This window comes from Enoplosus armatus, chromosome 18 (assembly GCF_043641665.1).
Source record: "Enoplosus armatus isolate fEnoArm2 chromosome 18, fEnoArm2.hap1, whole genome shotgun sequence".
Taxonomy (NCBI): domain Eukaryota; kingdom Metazoa; phylum Chordata; class Actinopteri; order Centrarchiformes; family Enoplosidae; genus Enoplosus; species Enoplosus armatus.
In genome coordinates this window covers 21,356,645-21,380,663 of record NC_092197.1, presented here as the reverse complement: position 1 = coordinate 21,380,663, position 24,019 = coordinate 21,356,645, and the positions used below count along the sequence as shown (strand labels likewise).

The window sequence follows — 24,019 nt, the reverse complement described above, 5'->3', positions numbered from 1 at the left end:
ACATTCATCATGTTATAGTACCACGCTGATATTAGGCCGCTATGTTAAATGATTGAATGAATGAATTCCATTACAGTTTGTGATGATTTAAAGAGTTTACTGTGGTTCACTGCCATTTTTTTGTTAGTTTCGCTTTCATTATTCATAGAAATGGAGGCACCCTGTATGTATATATGCTTTTATGGGCTGGTATTTTTATGCCTCCATGCTTCTTCACAATATGCCCAATAATGTAGCTGGACAAACTGCAAACACTAAAGCCACTACCTTTTCCACTTCTAAACCTATTTTTTAAAAGACATTTCTTCAATCTCTAGGGCACGTGTGAATGATTTGAATGCATTGAACAACAATGGGTCAACAACAATGTGTTTTCATCTCATTTCAGGATAGCCTTAGACTTCGCCAAAGACTTCCAGCAGACAGATGCTATAGATCTCCTCAAATCCTCCATGTGAGTGTAATGTTGACCTCAGTGTATAAAACATGGCTATGTAATGTGAACTGAAACCCATATTTTACTCATCCCATGAGTTTCTGTTAAAATATTTAAATAGACCTATTTATGCTTGTCCTTATTTTCTGTCTTACATATAATGTTACAATGTTGGATATTCATATTAAACGTTGCCAAAGTTGCAAAATAATGAGGTAAACTTATGTAAAAGTAATCCCTGTGAGCAAAAGTTGGTTAGTTTGTTGATGGACAGATGGCTTTACTTGTTGCTAAAGTAATCGCTAACTCCTGCTAACTGTAGCTGCCTTTAGCTACTTAGTTGTGCAGCTAACAGTCCTCTTAGCCACAGATATATATCTATACCTATACCTATATCTATGCTCTTACCTGACTCTAACCATCTGACTCTCGGAGCCCAAGCCCGAAAACCCTCTCCTCCCGGCAGCCTAAAGCTCCTGTGCTAGCAGTGTAAACACTTCCCCGATGCTCCGAACTAACTGAGCTAAAAGAAGCTACAGTTAGCGGTTATTTTAAAGCTATCTGTCCATCTGGAAACTCTGTAAATCACAGAGAGTTGAGGCAGAGCAGACATCAGAGGAAAAGCCAGAAAACATTATCTCTATAAAATGATCGAGTTTCACCAAAATAAGTGAATAAAGTTGTGTGTTTTTGTACAGTAATCAGTGAGGCCCAGTCTCCAGAAACACTCCGCTCCGGCAGCATCTATCGTTTTTCCAACCTAATTCTTGTCTAATTTGTGGTCTGATAAACAGTAACTTCAAAAACAGCGTGTTTCAGACAGAGGGTGAACTGAGGGGCTGCATGATGGGCCAGTATATGATGAGTAAGGCAAAGCTACTCTAGTGGAGTCCCAGAATAAAAATATAGAGCTGAAATGAGCATAAAAGGTCCCCTTCAACTTTTGCACCTGAATGGCAGCTCTGGCCACACACAGTAGAGAATTGAGTACATAAATACGAGCCATACTCTATGATGTGATGAACACAGATAACAGCTTTTTAATAGAAGCACCCTTTTTTCTCCTGTTGGTGATTACAATGCCAGCCTGGCCTCAATCAGGGAGTGGACCTCAGAGTAAAAGTCTACTGTAGGTTTAAACATTCCATACACACCAGTAATCAAAGTACTGTAAATCTTGGTCACGAAGTAAACTTAACTGAAATGGACCTTTTCGGTTGGAGAATTAGTTAATGAAATGAATATGAAAATGTCAAATCAAATCCTGATTCTGAGGGGCTGTATGAAAATTATTGTGGGGCAGCTTACACCAACTTTCCTGTTACTGTGCAGTCCTTTGGGAGAGGGGAACAGCCTGGATGAGTCCAGTCTGGTGCAGTGTGGCAAGGTAGAGCTGAGCATTGAAGAGCAAGAGCTGCTCAAACTGTACCACCACAGCTTTGATGATGAGCGTGTGGACCTGGACCTTATCATGGATCTGCTGCACAACATTTGCTCCACCAGCAGTGACGGTGAGCCTCAGCACTCATCTGGATTTTAACAACATAGCTGCTTATTGAGCAGTGTGTATTTCATGGCTACAACAGAATTGTGTGTGCCTAGTGACCAAGAGTATTAATCACAGCCAGATTTCAGGGATATGGATGATATTTCAGGATTATAAGAATGTGAGCTTTTATCTGTTGGTCTTCAGGTGCTGTCCTGATTTTTCTTCCTGGATACGATGAGATAGTTGCACTCAGGGACCGCATCTTGTATGACGATAAGAGATTCTCCACCCACTCTGAGAGGTGAAATGTATACTGTAGAAGAATGGAAGACATTTGAACATCATGCAATATCCATAATACTGTATGTTTTTAGTATGATGAGCACTCAAGAGTATTTAAATTTATGTCAAGTTAGAGATGTTTCTTTATGATATTTGAATATAACAATAAATACATCATTCTTAAAATAGATGATAAAACAATACTGTATCTATAGACGTAGATATAGATATACATATATACATATTTTTTTCACCTAATAACAATGATCACTTCTGTCAAAAAGGTCTCAAATAGGCTACAACCAGTAAAGGGTTAACTAATATAGGCGGTACCAACCTGTAACAACGCAACTGCTTTCTTTCAGGGATAGCGAGAGTCTTTCCTTCTCTAAATACCTTAAATTTGCTTATTTAACATGGCATAACATAGAAATTATTGTTCAAACAAATCTATGTTCGACAACAACCAAAGTTTTGTCCATCTTTGGCCGTAACAAGGCCTTCTCAAGAGCTCTGAACAGTCTATTATGATGTACTATAATTACATGCTCAAACACATCAACTTCAGATATAACTTGTAAAACTACTGTAGCTTGCAGCTGATGGTTTTATCTGCTCTGGTAAAGTATATATCCACACTGCTGATTATAGTCGAGGACGTACAGCCATGTTTCTTTCTGCCTCTTGCTCTTGCTGCATGTCTGCTGCTTTAGCGCCCCACACTGCACAGGGTTAGGGTTAGGATCATGCATGACAACTATGACTTGTCAACAACAACTACCCACAGCGCCCCCAGCTGCATATCTGCTGATGATCTGTGGATGCACTGCCACTGCTTTATTACTACACCGTGCTAAAACCACAGATGAACTATTAGTCTACAGCAATGAACATGGGTCCACTAGTGATTCTTGATTGGCTATTCTGTGTAACCCCTGATACACACACATATATTTTTAACATGGGCCTCATTTTTGTCATTTGTGTCATCACGTCAGTTATGAGCATAGTCTAGCATAGCAGCATATTGTGCAGTGTGTCTCTGACATGTGTGTGTCTCTCAGCTACCAGGTGTTCACTCTACATTCAGACATGCAGACTCTGGATCAGAAGAAAGCCATGAAGACCTCTCCACCTGGTGTCAGGAAGATAGTGAGTCTTAATGTGTCATATCGATCCAGTACACTCATAATGACTTTCAGCAAAGCTTTACTTGGGCCAGTAGGTATAGAGTTTTCCAAGACATTTAAAGATATTTTTCGTCATTCAAGAGCAACAAACGCCAGCGACGTTTTAAGATAAGATAATCCTTTATTGATCCCCCAAAGGGGAAATTCGGATGTTACAGCAGCACCAGGACAGAAATAAGAAGTTAAATAGAAAAAAAAAGTATACATAAATAATTAAAAGTATAAATAAGAGTAGACTAAAATAGAAACTATTCAAGAACAATTAAACTCAACAGCTAATACTGTGCTTGAACCTGTTGCACACACAAAGATCTGAGTCTCCTCAGGAAGAACATTCTGCTCTGTCCCTTCCTGAAGAGGGCATCAGTGTTGTGAGACCAGTCAGGTACTTTTCGAGTCCGCCCTCTCCACTTCCTCTCAGTGGATGATAATTGGGACAGGGGGCCTCCTGTTCCTCTGGTAGTCCACTACCAGCTCTTTGGTGTTGCTGATATTGAGCACCAGGTGATTGTTGTTGCACCATGCTACTAAGTTCTCTATCACTCCTCTGTACTCCTCCTCGTTGCCTTTGTTGATGCATCCGACAATGAAGGAGTCGTCGGAAAACTTTTGAAGGTGGCAGGAGCCGGAGTTGAAACGGAAGTCTGAGGTATAGAGAGTGAAGAGGCATGTCACCAGTAAAATGTTCACGCGTGTGCAAAAAAAATATGTGCACTCTCAAAGCATTCCCTGCCGGCAGGTTTTTATATGTCTGCCAGCACCAGAAGGGTTCTTTAGGCCTATGTACATACAGTATCTGGAGCATCACTTCTCTTTCCTCTTTTGATCAGCCAGTCTTTTAAACTCGTCTGAAAATTCAGTTCCTACCATGCTCATGGAGGGAACTGTTGGGTCTCTGTAATAATATTATAAAGAGTACGGTCTAGACCTGCTCTATATGAAAAGTGTCATCAGATGACTTTTGTTGTGATTTGGCGCGATATTAATAAAATTAAATTGAATTTAATTGAATAGACAAGCAAGCTTTTAGTTTGTGTGACCCATATCACCCCCCAATGGATGTAAACGGTCACCCACTGGGTTTAAGCTAGCTGTCACTCATTCTTCCAATTATTAATTTTGAAATGTCCTTTTTTCCAGAATTAACTTGCATCTCCACACTGTTGTATGATCAAACAATGTTCATTTACTTAGATTTGATGACATTTTCAATGCTTCTTTAAGGGAGGCTGCTCCACTGAGTGACGCATTCCAGCTACTGTACCCTACTTCTTGGACTACTTCTTCTGTCTCTATGGCCCTGTTTACACCTGTATTTATTAACATATTACATATATAATATTCACACATGGCATTAACATGCATCTAGGGTGACCACTTGTGATCGGATCTTACTTCCCCGCTCCATATGCAAATAAACACATACATCATTTCAAATGACACAATGCTCCACAGCGCGGCCGGTGTGTGTTGCATTTCAGTCAGTTAGTCTGCAACCAAAATGCAAAAAGGCTTTTCTAAAATGGTGACAAATATGCCTGTTAAAAAATATTTTTACTAAGAAAAATGTAATTGTATTTATATGGTCAGAAAGAAGCACATTAGGTGTGATGAAACTCATAGATTGAAAATGTGTGTAACTTTTTTCATTAAATCATGTCTTCATCACTTTTTGTAACAATCAGCATTTGTCAGTACACAGACCCCATTCATACTCTCACACTTTGTACCATCAAGTCAATAGTATGGTTTTCCATTTGAGTTGACTTTTATAGTAAATTTGAAAGAAATTCACTCACTATCAAACTAGATTATAACTGGTCATTTTTTCCTTTCAGATTCTTTCTACCAACATTGCTGAGACAAGCATCACCATCAACGATGTAGTCTTCGTCATTGATTCAGGAAAGGTCAAAGAGGTACAGTTACTCCTGAAGAGTTGGATACATGAGTAACATGAAGTCTAACAATAGATATTGTAATTCACACATATGGTTAGTAATGAACCAATATATATCTTCTCCTTTTGTAGAAGTCCTTTGATACCCTCAGTCATGTATCCATGTTAAAGACGGTTTGGATCTCGAAAGCCAGCGCTCTGCAAAGGAAGGGAAGGTAACATCAGTGATGTCCACAGTCTGAATTTTTTATCTCCTCAACAGATCTCCTTTCTCCTTCAATCCCACCCTATATTCTATGCTTGTGACTAAATGTCAAAGCCTCTTTTGCTTTTAATATCACTTTTTACCCAGTGATATAAATGTAAGTTTGAATTCTCTAAAGAATCTGCTGAATATGTGACATGTCCACAGAGCTGGGCGCTGCAGACCAGGGCTTTGTTTCCACCTCTTCAGTCGACTCAGGTTTAACAACATGCTGGAATTCCAGGTTCCACAGCTGTTGCGGATGCCACTGCAGGTAGCGACACACACACATTTGAGCTTTCATCCTACATCAAGTCCTTTCTTATTCTTTTTCTGACATTGACTTTACAGGTTCACACAGGATGATGATACATCAATCATGAATTTTTTATCTTCTGCCGTCACAAAGACATTTACTGGAACTTGTAAAAAAAAATCACAATAATAATAACCTAAAAACAATTGTCACAATTGTGTTTTTAAAAAATAAAGTAACAGGCCTACAAACATGTTTTCTCTGTATTTCCCCACTGAGTTCACATTTCTTACACATGTGGAATTACTTGCTTTTAATGTAACATTCCTCACAGCAAGAGTTGAAGATTTATTCCACAACATAGCTGAATGCACTGCTTCGTGTTTATTTAGCGACTTGTTGGCAAAGCAACGATTGTAACAAACTGAGCGCAGAGATCAACAACGGGTTATGCAACCCACTTGTCCGTTGGTTTGAGAAGTCTGTGGATGTTTTGGTGATTCTCTGCATTTCAAACCCTACAGGCAATACATTTACGGTGGCGTATTTCTTTTAAAAGGCATAAACATGAACTTCTACAAATGACAGTTGACAGAACAACAGTAACAACAACAAAATGTAGGAAACCAGTAAGGTTTTACCCAGGTTTAAAATTTTGGGGGGGATTTAAAAAGCATGTTTGCATTTCGTTAAACCTGAGGTGTCTTTTACAAAGCAGCTGTTTCAGTTGGTTCATTTTGAAGTAAAAAAATTCTGGTGTCTGACTGACATCTTATAGCACAACATTACACACATTTACTGTGTGGCTGTAAGAGTAAGAATTTAACTCCTTTTCATTTTGATGTTAAAATCCATGGTAACTCAGGTATCTCACCATGGTTACCATCTTGTATAATTGTCACAGTAGGTTTCTTATCCAGATGATTAAAAAAACTGCTGAAGCCTCATATTACGGTTGGCTGAACTAAGGAACTCATACAGCGATGTGATTGTTGCACTTTCTCAATTAAAATATGCCCCAAAGTGTTATATTTGTATATAATTATGTATTTGTTATGTTCGCTATATAGTCATATGTCAATGCAGGTAAGTGGTGTAAGCTGTAATCTTCAACCACTGAATTTTAGCTTCCCAAGCATGATGTCCTGGCCCCGCCTGCCTGCCTTTCTTGAAAGTCAGCCCACAATAGGAAGGAAAAGAGTAGTTGGCTGCTGAGTAGTTTGTATTATTTGAGAATTCTTGAGGATTTTTTGAGGATAAATCTTGATGTGCACCAACACAGCGCTACTTGTGCAGTGCTACACAGTAGACTACTGCTATAGCCTGTAATAGTGATAATATGTCATGTTGTGTGTGTAAGGAACTGTGTCTTCAGACCAAACTGCTAGCTCCCTCCTCCTGTCCAGTAGCTGAGTTCTTGTCCAAAGCTCCACAGCCTCCTCCTACACATGCCATCAGGAACGCTGTGCAGATGCTAAAGGTAACAAGTACTCACAAATACTTCTATATCTCACTTCATTCTGATCTCTGACACAAGCCACTATACACACACAGAAAAGCCTACACATCCATTTACAATAATGGTCAGCAATAAGTCATTGAGTTTGTATTGACTCCCTCCACCTTTCTTTTCAGACAATAGATGCTATGGACCAGTATGAAGACCTGACTGATCTGGGCTACCACCTGGCTGATCTACCTGTGGAGCCCCACCTGGGAAAGATGGTGCTGTGCGCTGTGGTGCTCAAGTGTCTGGACCCCATTCTAACCATTGCCTGTACGCTGGCCTATCGTGACCCCTTCATTCTTCCCGCCCAGGGCTCTCAGAAAAGAGCTGCCCTACACTGCCGCAAACGTTTCACTTCCAGCACCTTCAGCGACCACATGGCCCTGCTGAGAGCCTTCCAGGTAGGTGGGGGTCTATAGAAGATGTGCGTATAAAGTATTTCTGATTCTGATTTTGGGGTGAATGTAGGAAGTGCTCCCATCCTGGGTATTAGGACTCCCAAGTGGTCAAAAGAAATTGGAGAGGTCACGAAATGACTAACAGGTTTGAAGAGAAAGAAGAAAAAACATATACAGTGGCTTGCAAAAGTATTCAGCCCCCTTGAACTTTTCCACATTTTTATTGGAATTTTATGTGAAAGACCAACACAAAGTGGCACACAATTGTGAAGTAGAAAGAAAATTATATATGATTTAAAAAAATTTTTACAAAAAAATGAAAAGTACGGTGTGCAAAAGTATTCAGCCCCCTTTTCTCTGAGTGTAACCAATTGCCTTCAGAAGTTGCCTGATGATTGCTGAATGATCGAATGTTGACCTAAATAGAGTCCACCTGTGTGTAATCTAATCTGAGTACAAATACAGCTGTTCTGTGACGGCCTCAGTGGTTTGTTAAGAGAATATTGGGGAGCAAACAGCATCATGATGTCCAAGGAACACACCAGACAGGTCAGGGATAAAGTTGTGGAGAAGTTTAAAGCAGGGTTAGGCTATAAAAAGATTTCCCAAGCTTTGAACATCTCACGGAGCGCTGTTCAATCCATCATCCGGAAATGGAAATTGTATGGCACAACTGCAAACCTACCAAGACACGGCCGTCCACCTAAACTTACAGGCCGAACAAGGAGAGCACTGATCAGAGATGCAGCCAAGAGGCCCATGGTGACTCTCGACGAACTGCAGAGATCCACAGCTCAGGTGGGGGAATCTGTCCACAGGACAACTATTAGTCGTGCGCTGCACAAATCTGGCCTTTATGGAAGAGTGGCAAGAAGAAAGCCATTGTTAAAAGAAAACCATAAGAAGTCCCGTTTGCAGTTTGCCAGAAGCCATATGGGAGACACAGCAAACATGTGGAAGAAGGTGCTCTGGTCAGATGAGACCAAAATTTAACTTTTTGGCCTAAATGCAAAACGCTATGTGTGGCGGAAAACTAACACTGCACATCACTCTAAACACACCATCCCCACTGTCAAACATGGTGGTGGCAGCATCATGCTCTGGGGGTGCTTCTCTTCAGCAGGGACAGGGAAGATGGTCAGAGTTGATGGGAAGATGGATGGAGCCAAATACAGGGCAATCTTGGAAGAAAACCTGTTGGAGTCTGCAAAAGACTTGAGACTGGGGCGGAGGTTCACCTTCCAGCAGGACAACGACCCTAAACATAAAGCCAGGGCTACAATGGAATGGTTTAAAACAAAACATATTCATGTGTTAGAATGGCCCAGTCAAAGTCCAGACCTAAATCCAATCGAGAATCTGTGGCAAGATCTGAAAACTGCCGTTCACAAACGCTCTCCATCTAATCTGACTGAGCTTGAGCTGTTTTGCAAGGAAGAATGGGCAAAAATTTCAGTCTCTCGATGTGCAAAGCTGGTAGAGACATACCCCAAAAGACTTGCAGCTGTAATTGCAGCAAAAGGCGGTTCCACAAAGTATTGACTCAGGGGGGCTGAATACTTTTGCACACCGTACTTTTCAGTTTTTTATTTGTAAATTCTTTTTTTAATCATGTATAATTTTCTTTCTACTTCGCAATTGTGTGCCACTTTGTGTTGGTCTTTCACATAAAATTCCAATAAAATATATTTCTGTTTGTGGTCGTAACGTGACAAAATGTGGAAAAGTTCAAGGGGGCTGAATACTTTTGCAAGCCACTGTAGTAGTAGCCATCTAAAATTGCCACCTGGGCTATGACAGCTGACGCTGGGTCCCTGCTCTGCACTTCGTTGGTATGTGATCGCCCCTCGAAGTCGTAGTAAATGCAGCGCCACCTCGTACCGCCCCCAAGCACCATGTGTGGTGACTGATTATACTCTCTATTCTGTGCCATGAAAGCTCCAAGAGATGCATTATTCAACAGAGCTGCGTTAAAAATTAAAGCAATACATATGATATATAGTAAGAAATAACTGTGTGTGTGTGTGTGTGTATGTGTGTGTGACGGGTGTGAAACACTTTACATTATGCCCCTGCTTCCTTTTTTGTGTGGTAATTACAGCCAATATAAAGTGTTTTTTATTTAAATGTAACAAAGTTGTCTACACTCTCTCAATCAAAACTGCCACAATCGAGACTTGCCTGTCAATAATAGCGAGAGTGCAGTACAGTGCATTTTAGTGACTATAATTTCTGGGGCAGGTCATTTTCAGTCATAACAGTCTTATCTGCAAAGCAGTGAAAAGTGACATCTATGTCAATTGTGACATCCAGCCACCTTTTACAGATCATGGTGGTTTGAGTAAGAATAAGACAAGAAACTGCTTATCAAAAGCTTGCTACTTTATAGCGTTCTACAGTAGTCTACATATCCTGCAGGCCCGTTTCATATTGAGAACTTCTTCTGTGGGGGTTTCCTGCAGGTGTGCGGCTGACAGTTGTTTCCAGAGAGCGGGTCCTCCACTGATCACAGTGTTGACACTTGTTCACAAGACAATTGTGGACAGGACCCTGCGTGGTAGCTCGCTGCCAGTCGGTGTGTGAGCGTGTGTGTGATAGTTGAATGAGAAACCTATATAAAGTTTAGCCATTTATTTAGTATTTACATGTTTAATAATTATGTATGCAGCTTTTATTATATTGTTTGTGAGCCTATGTGTGATTGTGGTGTGTGAATTTGCTTACATTTGATCAGTGATTCTAAGGGCGTTGACATGGGACTGTCTTTTAAAAAGAAAGAGATAAAACATTTTATAGCTCATGGCGGAATTTAGCTCAGTCAGTCTGCTACTTCCTGAGCCCAACACACATCATTAGCATTAGAGTGAACCCTTTTGTTCACACTTAATGGGCCATGTCTCTGAGCCCCCACAATCTAGGTGGTCACATTAAGTGTAAGGGTAAATTACCTAAATGTGTTTAGTTATCTGCTACTTACTGTAGAGCCCAAACACAGCACTGAGGCTGTCAGAGTGGAGAAATGGTGTTTTTATTTTTTTAACTTTAAAGTTTAATTAATCAATTAAGTCAATAATTATTCTGGTTGAGACTGTATTTCTGCTAACCAAAATAATGTTTATGTTACTTTTCTCAAATCTTTGCTTTTTCCTGTGAAATACATGCCCTTTTTTACCTCTTCAGGTCTGTTCAAATGAAACATGGCTGAAGTTGTTGTCATGTGCAACCTGTGATAACAGGGATTAAGATCGTGGATAATTGAAGTCAAGCTGAAAATAGTGGACTGGAAGATAGTTTTCATTTTTTTAAACAAAATGTTTATTTATACTTATGCACATTTGAATTATACACAGCTGCTTTGTCAGAAATTTGAAAAGAAAAACTATCCACAGCTCAGAAAACCAACAAAAAACAGGTGGACCTGTGTAGCATAATATGTTGTCCATTTGTAACTGTTGCAAGAAAGCAGAGAAATTCTGGATCAATCTATTGTAAACAGAATGTATTGAATTCCCAACATCATATACATTGACCTGAATTTACTCATTTCCCATTGTTAAATAAATGAATTGTCTGAATCTCATATTAATTCCCATCCCTTTTGAACAGAATATCTAGAAGCCCAGACCTTTCAATTAGTCATGTAGTAAATAAATTAAACCAGAGAAAACAATAGGAAGGCATTATAATTTTCTGGTTAAAAACCATGTTGTCATTACATTCATTGTTATCAATGTAATGTGTGACAGATATGCGGCCACATTCCTTAGCCCTAGTTGAAAGCTAGCATAGGATGTTTTCCTTAATGTTTGTCTTATGTGGTTCAGGCATGGCAGAAGGCCCGCAGTGACGGCTGGGAGAGATCCTTCTGTGAAAAGAACTTCCTGTCCCAGGCCACCATGGACATGATACTTGGCATGAGGACACAGCTGCTGGGACAGCTCCGTGCTATTGGTCAGTTCTACTTTTGTTTCTTTTATATTCCATTCTCATTCCACAAAGTTTGTGGGGTATGACCCAACATCACTAACTGCCTGTTATCTGTTATTTGCCTTTTGGTTTTCTTGGTGTCATTATCACATTAACATTAGTACTGCAACAAAGTCTAACAAATCTCTAAACAGGAACAGGTCACTTAAAGTTCATCTTTAATTGACCTGTTCCTGTTTCCCGTACCTGTAGCCTGACAGGTGGTCAGTGGTGGCGCTGGTCAGGGTAAAAGACTTAGCAGGCAAAACACGCCCCTTTCATCGCAGAGATGTGCAAACCCTTCTCTCCGCCCCTTCACAGCTACCACCGGCATTACTGTGGTCATGGTTCAAGTTTCATGTAGTGATCCGAGTCACCCCAAACCCAGAGATCCCTTCTCAGACCAAGCAAAGTAACAATGATTAGATGTCCAATGTGTGGTCACAGCCGGGTTTAGTGCAACTGACATCGCCCCATCAGCAGAAAATCAAAAAGAAAGATTAAACATTCATCAATAAAAATTAGTAACAACATGAGAAACTACACAAAATTACCAAAACGTGAGTATGAACATCATATATTTTAGTAACACGTATTTTACTTAAAAAAAAAAAAGTTCATGTCATGAAAATACAAAAAAACCTTTAAACGAAAAATATGAAATTCAAAATTTAAAATTCCCTTTATGAGTAAATGTCACATAGGTCACATGCATCAAAAATCGAAACATCAATAAGCCTGCCATCAAAATAAAAATGTATAAAACAGGCAAAAGAGATTAATGACATACCAGTAATCTAAAGAAACTAATGATTAAACTTGAAACTATTAAAAACCACGTAAATAGAATCAAAAAATCAATAACCGAAAAAATACGAAGTGAGGCAAAAAGGAAACATGATAAAAACATAACAAATAACCAACTATAGAAAGGTAAATACACGGTTTGAGATAAAAACTTTTAGAAAAATAAATGAACATTTGAGTGAAAATCAGGATAAATGCAAAAAATTAGAAAATTATGCTAAAATCATAACAGCATAAAACATTAAGCATTTAAATCTGTCCAAACAGCTTTAATCAAGAGAGAAATACACCAGGATCAATACTCAACCACCCAGTTCGGCATGTTGGATTTTAGTCCCCATAATCCAAGGTATCCAAGTCATCCCCTGGGGTTGGCAGGGTGGGAGAGTACAACGTATCCGGGGGGAAGCAAGGCCCATCTCACGGGGAGTGCCGAAGTTCAGGAGGCCTGTTGACTCTAGGTGATATGTTATAAAAAACTTGACCGTCATCAGCAACGAACCAACAAGGGGTTAGGCTCCCCATACCGGTACCAACGTACCGGTATGAGAGCCCATCACGGACACAAGGCCGCAGGTCGTCTGGAGCCTCCATCCATGAAATCATTTCAGCAGTCATATGAGTACATACGTCCCAGTTGTCTTCGGGATTTATCGTGTGAGTAGTTGTAGCATAGTCCAGTATCATTTTGTCATTTTCTAATCGGACATGTTGAATCTCAAACCTAACTTGTACAATGGGTTTAACACAGCATTTAATACACAAAACACTGCACATGCGTGAGTGTCTACACAGGGCCAGGTCTTCTCCACACACGTCACATCCAGCGGAGTGCATTCCATCACTAGTTAGCCGTTGTGCGCTGTATGGCCCGGTTATAAGATATTGACCCTTCAATAAAAGAAATCCATTCTGTAAGCATAAAGACACTAGGACCGTCTGCAATAACTTCGTTATATTCTAAGACAGTCAGCACCTAAATGCAAAACCAGGCCTGCCTTAAAATTATCCCTACGTCGGCCTGGTATCATCTTTAATATCGTGAACCAGGAACTTGAAAAAACCCAAATACCACAAAATGAATGAGATGTAAATTCAACAGCCACTAGGCAATCTTCAATCAATTTAGATGTGATCAAAAAATGTAAGTATACTTGAAGTGAAGAACTAATCCCAGCAAAAAAGAAACCAAAATTATGCTCCAAACAGCAATCCCTACACAGCAGCACTCTTCCCCTTTCTCTACCCCATACAATGTTATCTTGAGGAAGATGTAGGCTCCGTCAGGAAGCCATGCTAGCTTACTCCGGTGTGGGCCATGCCACCTTACTATGGCACACTCAACCCCACAAAGCACACATTCACCAGGTGGATGAGCCGATCAGATTAATGGTCCCTGTTGCTCTTCTCTAAGATAGCCCTGTTTTGCCATACACTCCCCCGACATGGCTTTCCACACCATGTGAGACGTCATAAACTCTCCTTGAACCAAGACCACCAATCCCCAGAATGTATGAACACATGCACGGGCCATTTTTGTCTACTCTTTTTTCCTAATTTGCCTAAAATGAACTGGGCCGAATTTCTTAAGTAAGGCTAGGTTGGATCGAGTTACTTCTACTATGGTGTCTTCCCCTTCAGTTTTGGCTTTAAGAGCTTCTTTATTAGGATTAGCCTTCCTTCTGCTCACCCAGACTTTATCACCCACCTGAAAAGGAAGAGTACTGTGGTTAGGTCGAGTCTCACTGTCTTTTTTTATTAAGTTTTGGAGCCTGAATGTGTTCATGCATCAAAACAAGATTTTCAGGGGTGTTCCAATTATTTGGTGCATTTTTTATGATCTGGTCTTTTGCAGCTCTGACTGCTCTTTCAGCAACACCATTAGTTTCAGGTTTGTAAGGAACTGACCAGATTTGTTTTACACCTCTTGACGCTAAGAGTTGCATAACCCTAGCGTTTTTTTAAAATGTGTACCGTTAACCATTCTTATGGATTGGATTGAGGGAAATTGGATCAACACCTCTGCTAGTCTGGCTGACACTGTCTTGCCTGTAACTGTTCTCAAGGGGAAGACACGCTTTTCACTTGAACCATTGTCTGCACAAATGAGGAAATACTTGTTTTCTAAAATAGATCTGGCGTGTAAAAGCCCTGTAACATCAGCACTGAAGTGTGTGTGTGTGGTGTGTCTGTGAAGTGCAAATGACCCAGACCAGCTGGTCGCCCTTGAGCTAATTTATCAACCTCCCTATTCCTGCGCGACAGGTAGTCAGTGGCTTCAGTGTGAAACTCAGTTTCAAGGGAGTTGGATCAAGGAGAAAACACTTTTTTGTCGAATTCATGAATAAATGAATGAAGACAAAAATTTGAAACAGTCTGTTTGTTCCCCAGGTTTCGTGCGGGCCCGTGGGGGCAGTGACATCCGTGATGTGAATCTGAACTCTGAGAACTGGGCCATTGTGAAGGCAGCCCTGATGTGTGGCATGTATCCAAACCTGGTCCATGTCAACCAGGAGACCTCCATGCTTTCTAGTAACAGGGAGAAGAAGGTCCACTTTCATCCCACGTCTATCCTGAGCCCATCCCAGTTCAAGGAGGTAGGAAAAGAAATAATTTCATTAATATGTAATTCTGTCTTTGCCTTGTGGTCCCATCACTAGAGGGACCTTCTATCCACTGAGCAGTGCCTAGAGGGGTCAGGCCTTTATAGCAGTGCAGGATCCATTTCTACACCCATGACTAGTCATCATAAATATTATGAACCTATATGTTGTAAAATATTTTTCTGTACAGAAAGAAATATATATATAAATATATACACAAATATATAAATTTTAGCAGATTTGTTTCTTATATTGGACATGGGTTTGTCCACCTAGTCTCACATAGCCAGACCCATCTCCACACTTCGGAGAAAGGTCTGACTCAACCCATCTTTGCTTGTTTGTTTTTCTTTAAACCAATCACAATCGTCTTGGGTGGTGCCAAGCCCAGGATGCAGCGACAAAATAGTGTCTGTGGGGAACTTGTTTTGGTGTCACATTTCATGTGGGGGGGCGAGCCCTGTCATTAAAATTGTTAAATTCCCACTAAAGAAAACGCAACATGAAATTGTAAACAACGTATATGGACTATGTGATACAACTTTTACTGTTAAAAAAGACAAACATAACTTGATCATCTGTGTCCCAGAGGTGAGGCCTACCTATACTGTAGCTCACTAAAACCATAGATGATCCAAATCTTTGGATCTTTGCCATTTTCAGTGTGTAGTCTGCTAGCTTGGAGGTTGTTGATGTTGTTTCACGCAGCGACACAGACATTGAAAACAGTAACGCGCAGATAGCAGAAGGGGAGGAGAATGATAAAATCCTTACTCTTGTTGAGAAATTCGTTGTACAGACTGAAGTTAGAAAGACAGAAGCAGAGCAAAAGAAAGGGTTTTAGTTGCATGACTGTGTGTGTTTTTGTTGTTTAGAACAGCCCAGCCAAATCGGCCCAGGCCCTTCCCACAGACTGGTTGATCTACGATGAGATGAGCCGAGGCCACAGGATGGCCAGTGTCCGCTGTTGCTCCATGGTGACTCCCATCACTGTGGCCATATTTGGAGGTCGTGCCAAACTACCCAGCTCTGCTCTGCAGGAACCTGCTGTACAGAAAGCTACTGGTAAACAAGGCAGTTCAGTAAACAGTTATGTTAGCCAAGTTAGTCATCAGTGCACATTTTGTACACTGAAAAGAATGTTTATGTTGTTAGTAAAATCTCTTGTTTTTGACATGCAATGTCTGTCTATCAGCCCCTGACCCTTGTACACAGCAAGATATTTTCGACTATTTGCCAGATTGCCATGAATCTGGTACGATTCTTGATGTTATTGACCCCTAACAATGCAAGACCATGTGCTCTCTAAATGATCTGCAAAAAGCTCTCCATCCTAAACTCTACATAGAGATTCTGTCCACAAACTAATTGGTGACGAGGCACAGCCCAGGTAGAACCAAGCACCCATAGAGAATATGCTTAACTTCCTACCAAGAATAAGGACACGGTCCCCCAATGGCTCATAGTATCAGCCGCAGCACCCCATATTGCCACAGTACTCCCAACAACAACAACACCCTGAGGGACGTGTTCACAAGCCTACTCCAAGTCCAAAAATCACATGCAGGCTGGATAAGCAAACTCCCTTGACCTCTTTGCGTAAAGGTGGTCCACTCTTCCATGACCAGGACAGACTTTGCCTTGTGTCCTGAATTGCATGTAAACCAAGTCATTCCAACAGTATCCAGATATTTGAGCGTTCTCACCCAGAGAGATGGATCTGGTTTCCCTTTAGTCTTCCAACATTGCCTCTTCTCCTAACGATATGATTCTTTCACTATCCAACAGGTTTGATTTGCTAGAATCTCTCTGAGGCCAACTGAAAGGAGACCCGGCCTTCCCAAAGTCTTTGACTGTTTTTTAAAATCACTTTTCACAATGTATTTCATGTGAAAAGGTTTCAATCATTAAATCTTTTGAATTTATGGTGTTTTACAAAGCACTATTTCCTGATGAGTGCTTTACGACAGATATTGATTTAGATGCCTGCCTGTGCACATTCAGTTTGTCTCCATGTTCTTTCCTTCAGACAGTTCACTGGATGACATCAGTGACAGTGAGACAGAGGACCTAGCTGAGATGAGGATTGATGACTGGCTCGTCTTCCAATTGGACATAGAGGTGAGGGAATATTATTGTCAAAGTGACCTTTCAAACGTGTACTTTATGAATTTAAATGTGATGTTTCCTGTATTGTGTTCTGTATCTGTGGTTCCCTACCTTTTTGGCTTGTGGTCCCTTAAAACAAATCAATGTCAACTTGTTACCCAGCAATGTATATTAAAAAGTTGTAAACATAAATATGTCTATGACAGAATCACTATGAGTTTGGGAAATCTCAAATTTGGGTTTGCTGGATCTTTGCTCAGTCTTGTTGTTTTGAGCCAATTTACTTATACAGAAAACAGTAGCAATTGATGACGATATATCTGATGTGCCTCAAGGGTCCCATTATATTTTCCAGCTATATGCTACCGGAGGGCCCCTAAATTCTTTTATGTGGACGACACTTAGTCATACTTGTCTGACATCCTCAACAGTCTAACCCTATCAACTACCTGGAGATGAGAGGCCGTATGTCCCAAGAGTTTCTCAAGTGAAATGAGGATAATTTGAGGATAAATCGGAAAATATGTCCTTTACCCAAGTGTTCAAAAGACTCTGGAGCCTGTAATCTATCAAATCAAGCTGTAAACTTAGAATTTCGGTTCCAAGGGAAAAAAGGGACTGGAGCACACTGATATGCAGACTTTCATTGTGCAAACAGACTAAAGTTTCGACAATACTGTGTCTTCATTAGAGTCAAAATGGACAGAGACAGAAGGCAAATATATATATATATATATATATATATATATATACACACTATATGGACAAAAGTATTGGGCCACTCCTCTTAATCATTGAATTCAGGTGTTTCATTCAGTCCCATTGCCACAGGTGTATAAAATCAAGCACCTAGCCATGCAGTCTGCCTTTACAAACATTTGTGAAAGAATGGGTCGTTCTAAAGAGCTCACTGAATTCGAACGTGGTACTGTAATAGGATGCCACAGTTGCAACAAGTCAGTTCGTGAAATTTCTTCTCTCCTAGATATTCCACGATCAACTGTAAGTGGTATTATTGCAAAGTGGAAACGTTTAGGAACCACAGCAACTCAGCCACGTGGTGGCAGACCATATAATGTTACAGAGCGGGGTCGTCGAGTGCTGAGGTGCATAGTGCGTAAAAGTTGCCAAAGCTCTGCTGACTCAATAACTGCAGAGTTCCAAACCAGCTCTGGCATTAATATCGGCACCAAAACTGTGTGCCGGGAGCTTCATGGCATGGGTTTCCATGGCTGAGCAGCTGCATGCAAGCCTTACATCACCAAGCACAATGCCAAGCGTCGGATGGAGTGGTGTAAAGCACACCGCCACTGGACTCTGGAGCAGTGGAAACGTGTTCTGTGGAGTGACGAATCACGCTTCTCTATCTGGCAGTCTGATGGACGAGTCTGGGTTTGGTGAATGCCAGGAGAACGTTACCTGCCTGACCGCATTATCCCAACTGTAATGTTTGGTGGAGGAGGGATAATGCTATGGGATTGTTTTTCTGGGCTTGGCCTAGGCCCCTTAGTTCCAGTGAAGGGAAATCTTAATGCTTCATCTTACCAAGTCATTTCAATGACAATTCTATGCTTCCAACTTTGTGGAAACAGTTTGGGGAAGGCCCTTTTCTGTTCTAGCATGACTGTGCCCCAGTGCACAAAGCAAGGTCCATAAAGGCATGGTTGGATGAGTTTGGTGTGGAAGAACTTTGACTGGCCCGCACAGAGCCCTGATATCAACCGCATTGAACACCTTTGGGATGAACTAGAACGGAGATTGCGAGCCAGGCCCTCTCGTCCAACATCAGTGTCTGACCTCACAAATGCTCTTCTGGATGAATGGGCAAAAATTCCCACAGACACACTCCAAAATCTTGTAGAAAGCCTTCCCAGAAGAGTGGAAGTTAATTAATGGTTAATCCACCAGTATGTGCAAGCTCTTTAATCAAAATGATATCTTTAATGCTAAAATATAATTATTGTTGTTATCCATGAATTTTCAAATTTACTGTTTTACAAAAAAGCAGAAAAAAATAGTAAAGCACATTATTATTTTTTGATTGAGATGCCAAATTACAGTTATTTACTTGCATTCCTTACTTGCAGAAAATTTTGTTTTAGTGGTTGTATGTTATTCTTGATTAATTTCTGACTTCTCAGAGAATTCCAGTGTGCTGACTCAAATTTGGGCATAAAAACCTGAATTCAGTTTGAAATTCCTCACTTCTGTTCAAAATGGTGAAGCGTAGGGAACTCACTGAGAAAGAAAGAGTCCGAATTAAAGCACTTCATGATGCTGGATGGTCTTTGAGACAAATAGGGCAAGGCATAAAGTGTTCTCACAGTGTGGTCAAGTATGCCTTGGACTCAATTGTAGAGACTGGTACTTACAAACTGCGTCAAGGAAGAGGCCGAAAACGAAAGCTAACTGAAGCAGATGTCAGGCACCTCAAGATTTTAAGTACTAGAGACAGAAGGAAGACCACTGCTGATCTTCAGGCAGAGATTAATGCTTCTAGATCAGAATCTGAGAAAGTCTCCAGAATGACCATAAACAGACGACTGAAGGAAAAAGGCTTAAAGGGAAGAATAGCTACTAAGCCATTATTGAGGCCTGCAAACATCCGAAAACGGCTAAAATTTGCCAGGGAGCACAAACACTGGACTGTAGATGACTGGAAGAAGGTACTCTGGACGGACGAGTCCAAGTTTGAACTCTTCGGTCAGCATCGTCGTGTTTATGTCCACAGAAAAGCTGGAGAACGTTTTGATGCTAGATGCATTGCCCCCACAGTGAAACACGGTGGAGATTCCATTATGGTATGGGGTTCCATTTGTGGAAACGGCATGGGCAAATTAGTTAAAATCGACGGTGTCATGAACAAGAAGGTCTACCACAACATCTTGGTGCATCATGGAATCCCTTCTGGATTGAACCTGATTGGTTGTGGGTTCATATACCAAGAAGACAATGACCCCAAGCATACTGCAAAGCTGTGCAGAGACTACTTGACCAAGAAAAAGGAATCTGGAGTACTAGAACTGATAGACTGGCCAAGTCAAAGTCCAGACTTGAATCCTATTGAACAGATCTGGGATTTATTGAATTCAAAAATAGATTGCACAAAAGATTCATCCAAAGCAAGTCTGTGGGAACAGCTAGAAACTATGTGGAACTCAATAACAAAAGAGACTGTGGAAAAGTACATAAAAACAATGCCAGCAAGAATGCAAGCTGTTATCAGGGCCAATGGAGGTCATACAAAATATTTTTGGTTAATATATGTGAATAAGGACTATTTAGTTGTTCCAGTTTGTTATTTGCCTAATAAATAACAATACAATTTTTAGTTTGAAACAAGTTTTTGACAGATTTCTAAAATAATTGTGTTTTCTCGTTTTTATGACAGGTGGTCTAATAAATTTGTTAAGCACTGTATGTATATATGTGTATATATATATATGTATATGTATATATATATGTATGTGTGTATATATAGTCAGCTTAAAACAGATATACAATTGTCATTGGATAATTGATTGATGTATCCATCAAGTGTAATCAGTTATAGGAAACATGACAAATTCAGTTATTCATTTAGGCCAAAGGCTCCACTGTGTTAAGAGAATGAATCCAATACCTGTGTATATATACAGTGTATACTGTATATAATACATGAGTTGACTATGTCACCACCTGTAGAAGGTGAACATTTTTCTGTTCCCTAGAACTTGAACGACGCTGCAGAGCCACAGTTAGCCTGTGTATAAATCCTGCAATAGCTTAATCCATGTTTTTTGTGCATATTGCAGTTTAGTGTTCAGATATGTGAATGTTTAAAGTTTCTTGAAAGCTTTTAGTTCGTCAAATATGTCAAAATGTTGGTCTGTTTGCAATATTAAAGGCTTCAAATCAAGCAGTGTGCACCAGGGACTGTTCCTTGGAAGTTTGTTGTCTTCGAGCTGAGAAGCTCCTGGTTCAGCTACACACTCCTGGAAGATGTGTGGATAATCCCTTTTCCTCTAAAAATGTAGCTGTCACATTTTATTCTTGGACAATCACGCTTTTTTCCAATGAAGACATTTTTTTAAGATCACACATTTTATCATTTGAAAGGCCTGAGAGATGAATCCATGCTCTTTTGAGGTCATGACTACACTATTGTATGTCATTATCCCCATGCCTCAGCCAAGGAGCTGTAGCCCATATGCAGATTGTTCAAAATACTGCAGCAGGTAGCTCACAGTGTCACTGGCTTCAAGTGGAATTTATAATTCAGTGTAACATTTGAGTTTTTATCGGGCTTGACACAATGAAGCCCCAGAGTACAGTGCATTTCTGAATTGTTGTGTCCATAGAATATTATGAAGGAAGACTGTACATTTGTCTTTGCCCCTAATTTATACATTACCTCTCAACTTAAGATCATCCAAATCAATTGAAATTGGAAAACAAAAACCTTCTTGAGACTCCTTTTATTTGACTGACATTTTTTGTAGTAATTTCTCTTTTGTTAATTCTATTTTGTTGCTCTTATGTTTGTTTCCATACGGCCTCTTTGATATTTTGTACTAAATCTTTTCTTACCTTTATCTCATGTTGTGTATCTTGTTGTCAGGCTGCAGGACTGGTGTTTGAACTGAGGCAGAAGTGGCAAAATTTGTTCATCAAGAGGATCCGTTGTCCTTCAAAACCCTGGTCTCAACAAGACGAGGCCATCATCCGGACACTAGTTTCTGTATGTCATATTGTCATTCTTCCTCTAAGTTTCACGTGGTTTCGCAGGAAGTAACAACAACAACATACAGTGACAGCAGAAGTCTAAGTATGTTCATATCTTCATAGGCCTGGGTACTGTAACGAAACGTGTCCCATATTTCTGAAGAAATTGTCTTTTTTTGCTCCTACCAGCCTGTACTTGACAAAAGTCTGCCTCACTGCAACTTTTAATCAAGTAAACTACAAGTAAACTAATGTTCCCCGCTTAAAGCTCTGATCTCCTTGCTCTTTGCAAAGCAGCACTGATACATAATCTTCTCATATTATCAACGTCTTTGAAAATTGAGAGCCAATTTTAAAACCAATCTATCTATCTAACCATCCATCAGTGAAAATGGATAGATCATGTTTGGACTTGACGTGTTTGTTTGATAAGTATGTTACCAGTTGAGGAGTCTTTCACTGCTGTGGTTTGTGCCCCCTGCCTTTTTCCATCTGTGTGCTGAATTTTGTGAATTTCTTGAATATCTCCATGATACTACATTTACACGTTATTACACTTTGGGTACACTTCCATTCAAGAGCACCCTGGAGGTGGTTTGGATGGTTGGATCTTTATCTTTAGTGTACTGATATGTGGATAAAATGTGTGTAGCTTGTTTGCAATATGGACACCAGGATGCAGGTTAATAACTGAGCTCAAACTGATGTCCCTCAGGTGCTTGCAGCAGAGGAGCAGAGGGTAGGCCTGCAGCAGCCCACAGGGATTGGCCAGCGGCCCCGGCCCATGTCATCAGAGGAGGGACCACAGGCTTGTGTGAACAACTCCAAGAACAGCCCCCAATTACCCACCAACACCACCAATGACAGGTAGTTTCAAAACATTTACATTGCAGTTTGATGTATTGTGGTGTTTAAAGATATTCTCACTTTCTGGCTGCAAAAGATCCATATGAAAGTCAACATTCTTTCTTTGGTTGTACTGTTACATTCTTCTTAGTCTGACTCGCCCGATGTAGGCTGTTGGAATAAGTCTGCCATTGGCCGACTATTTCAGTCAGCTTTCTCCTCCCTTTCAACAACAACGGCAGATCCATGCCACATAGCTAAGTTACAGCTAGCTGGCTAAATTTAACGTTGCCTTAGCTCAGGTTACAAGTAGCGAGTTGTCCACCCCTGCCTACCTTGGCTCGTAGAAAGCAATCGTAAGTTATACACTAGGGTTGGGCGATATGTTTTTCCTGCTGGCCACAAGCTCTCTTAGCTTATTAATAATAACATTAATACATTAAATGAACGCCATCCATCCATTTTCTTCCACTTATCTGGGGCCGGGTCGCGGTTGCAACATTCTCCAGCTCCTCCTGGCGGATCCTGAGGCGTTCCCAGGCCAGATGAGATATGTAATCTCTCCAGCGTGTTCTGGGTCTACCCCGAGGTTTCCTACCAGTTGGACATGCCTGAAAAACCTCCAAAGGAAGGTGCCCAGGAGGCATCCTGATCAGATGCCCGAACCACCTGAACTGGCTCCTTTCGACATGAAGGAGCAGCGGCTCTACTCTGAGCTCCCTCCGGATGACTGAGCTCCTCACCCTATCTCCAAGGCTGAGCCGAGCCACCTTGCGGAGGAAACTCATTTCGGCCACTATCCGCAATTTCATTCTTTCGGTCACTACCCAAAATTCATCGAAAGTTAAATCGAAAGTTTTGCCTTCCGGGTCAGCTCCCTCTTCACCACGACGGTCCAATACAACGCCTGCATCACTGCTGACACTGCACTAATCCGCCGGTAGATCTCACCCTCCATTTGACCCGCACTCGTCAATCTGTCAAATATGGCAATATGATTTTTTTGCATATAGAGATATCACTGATGCCAGGTAGATGGGTACCAATGTTGTTCTGGGCAGTTTTAGTCATCCACTGCAGAGCCCTTCTGTCCTGAGCCATGCACATTCCATGTCAGTTTGTAATGTTTCCAGTCAGTATACTTTCTATTGCTCCTCTGTTAAGGTTTTCGCCAACTTGGCACAGGAATAATGGCAGATGTTTGAGAATGCAAGATAATCAGTCATGTTATATTTTCATGTTTCGCTTGCTCATACTACTGCACCATTTCACCACCTCCCCT

General features: G+C 40.7%; 1 protein-coding gene across 1 annotated transcript in view; it reads left to right on the top strand.

The window, feature by feature from the left end:
- ythdc2 (YTH domain containing 2) overlaps window positions 1-24,019 on the top strand; it is a 45,512-nt gene that overhangs the window by 11,980 nt on the left and 9,513 nt on the right. The window contains exons 10-24 of the mRNA XM_070924426.1: window positions 389-454; window positions 1,769-1,947; window positions 2,130-2,226; window positions 3,272-3,359; window positions 5,236-5,316; window positions 5,430-5,512; window positions 5,710-5,815; window positions 7,158-7,277; window positions 7,433-7,705; window positions 11,527-11,653; window positions 14,867-15,072; window positions 15,954-16,146; window positions 17,099-17,199; window positions 21,788-21,907; window positions 22,607-22,758. Of these exons, the coding sequence (XP_070780527.1) occupies window positions 389-454; window positions 1,769-1,947; window positions 2,130-2,226; window positions 3,272-3,359; window positions 5,236-5,316; window positions 5,430-5,512; window positions 5,710-5,815; window positions 7,158-7,277; window positions 7,433-7,705; window positions 11,527-11,653; window positions 14,867-15,072; window positions 15,954-16,146; window positions 17,099-17,199; window positions 21,788-21,907; window positions 22,607-22,758 (1,992 nt within the window). The remainder of the gene's footprint in view (window positions 1-388; window positions 455-1,768; window positions 1,948-2,129; window positions 2,227-3,271; window positions 3,360-5,235; window positions 5,317-5,429; window positions 5,513-5,709; window positions 5,816-7,157; window positions 7,278-7,432; window positions 7,706-11,526; window positions 11,654-14,866; window positions 15,073-15,953; window positions 16,147-17,098; window positions 17,200-21,787; window positions 21,908-22,606; window positions 22,759-24,019) is intronic.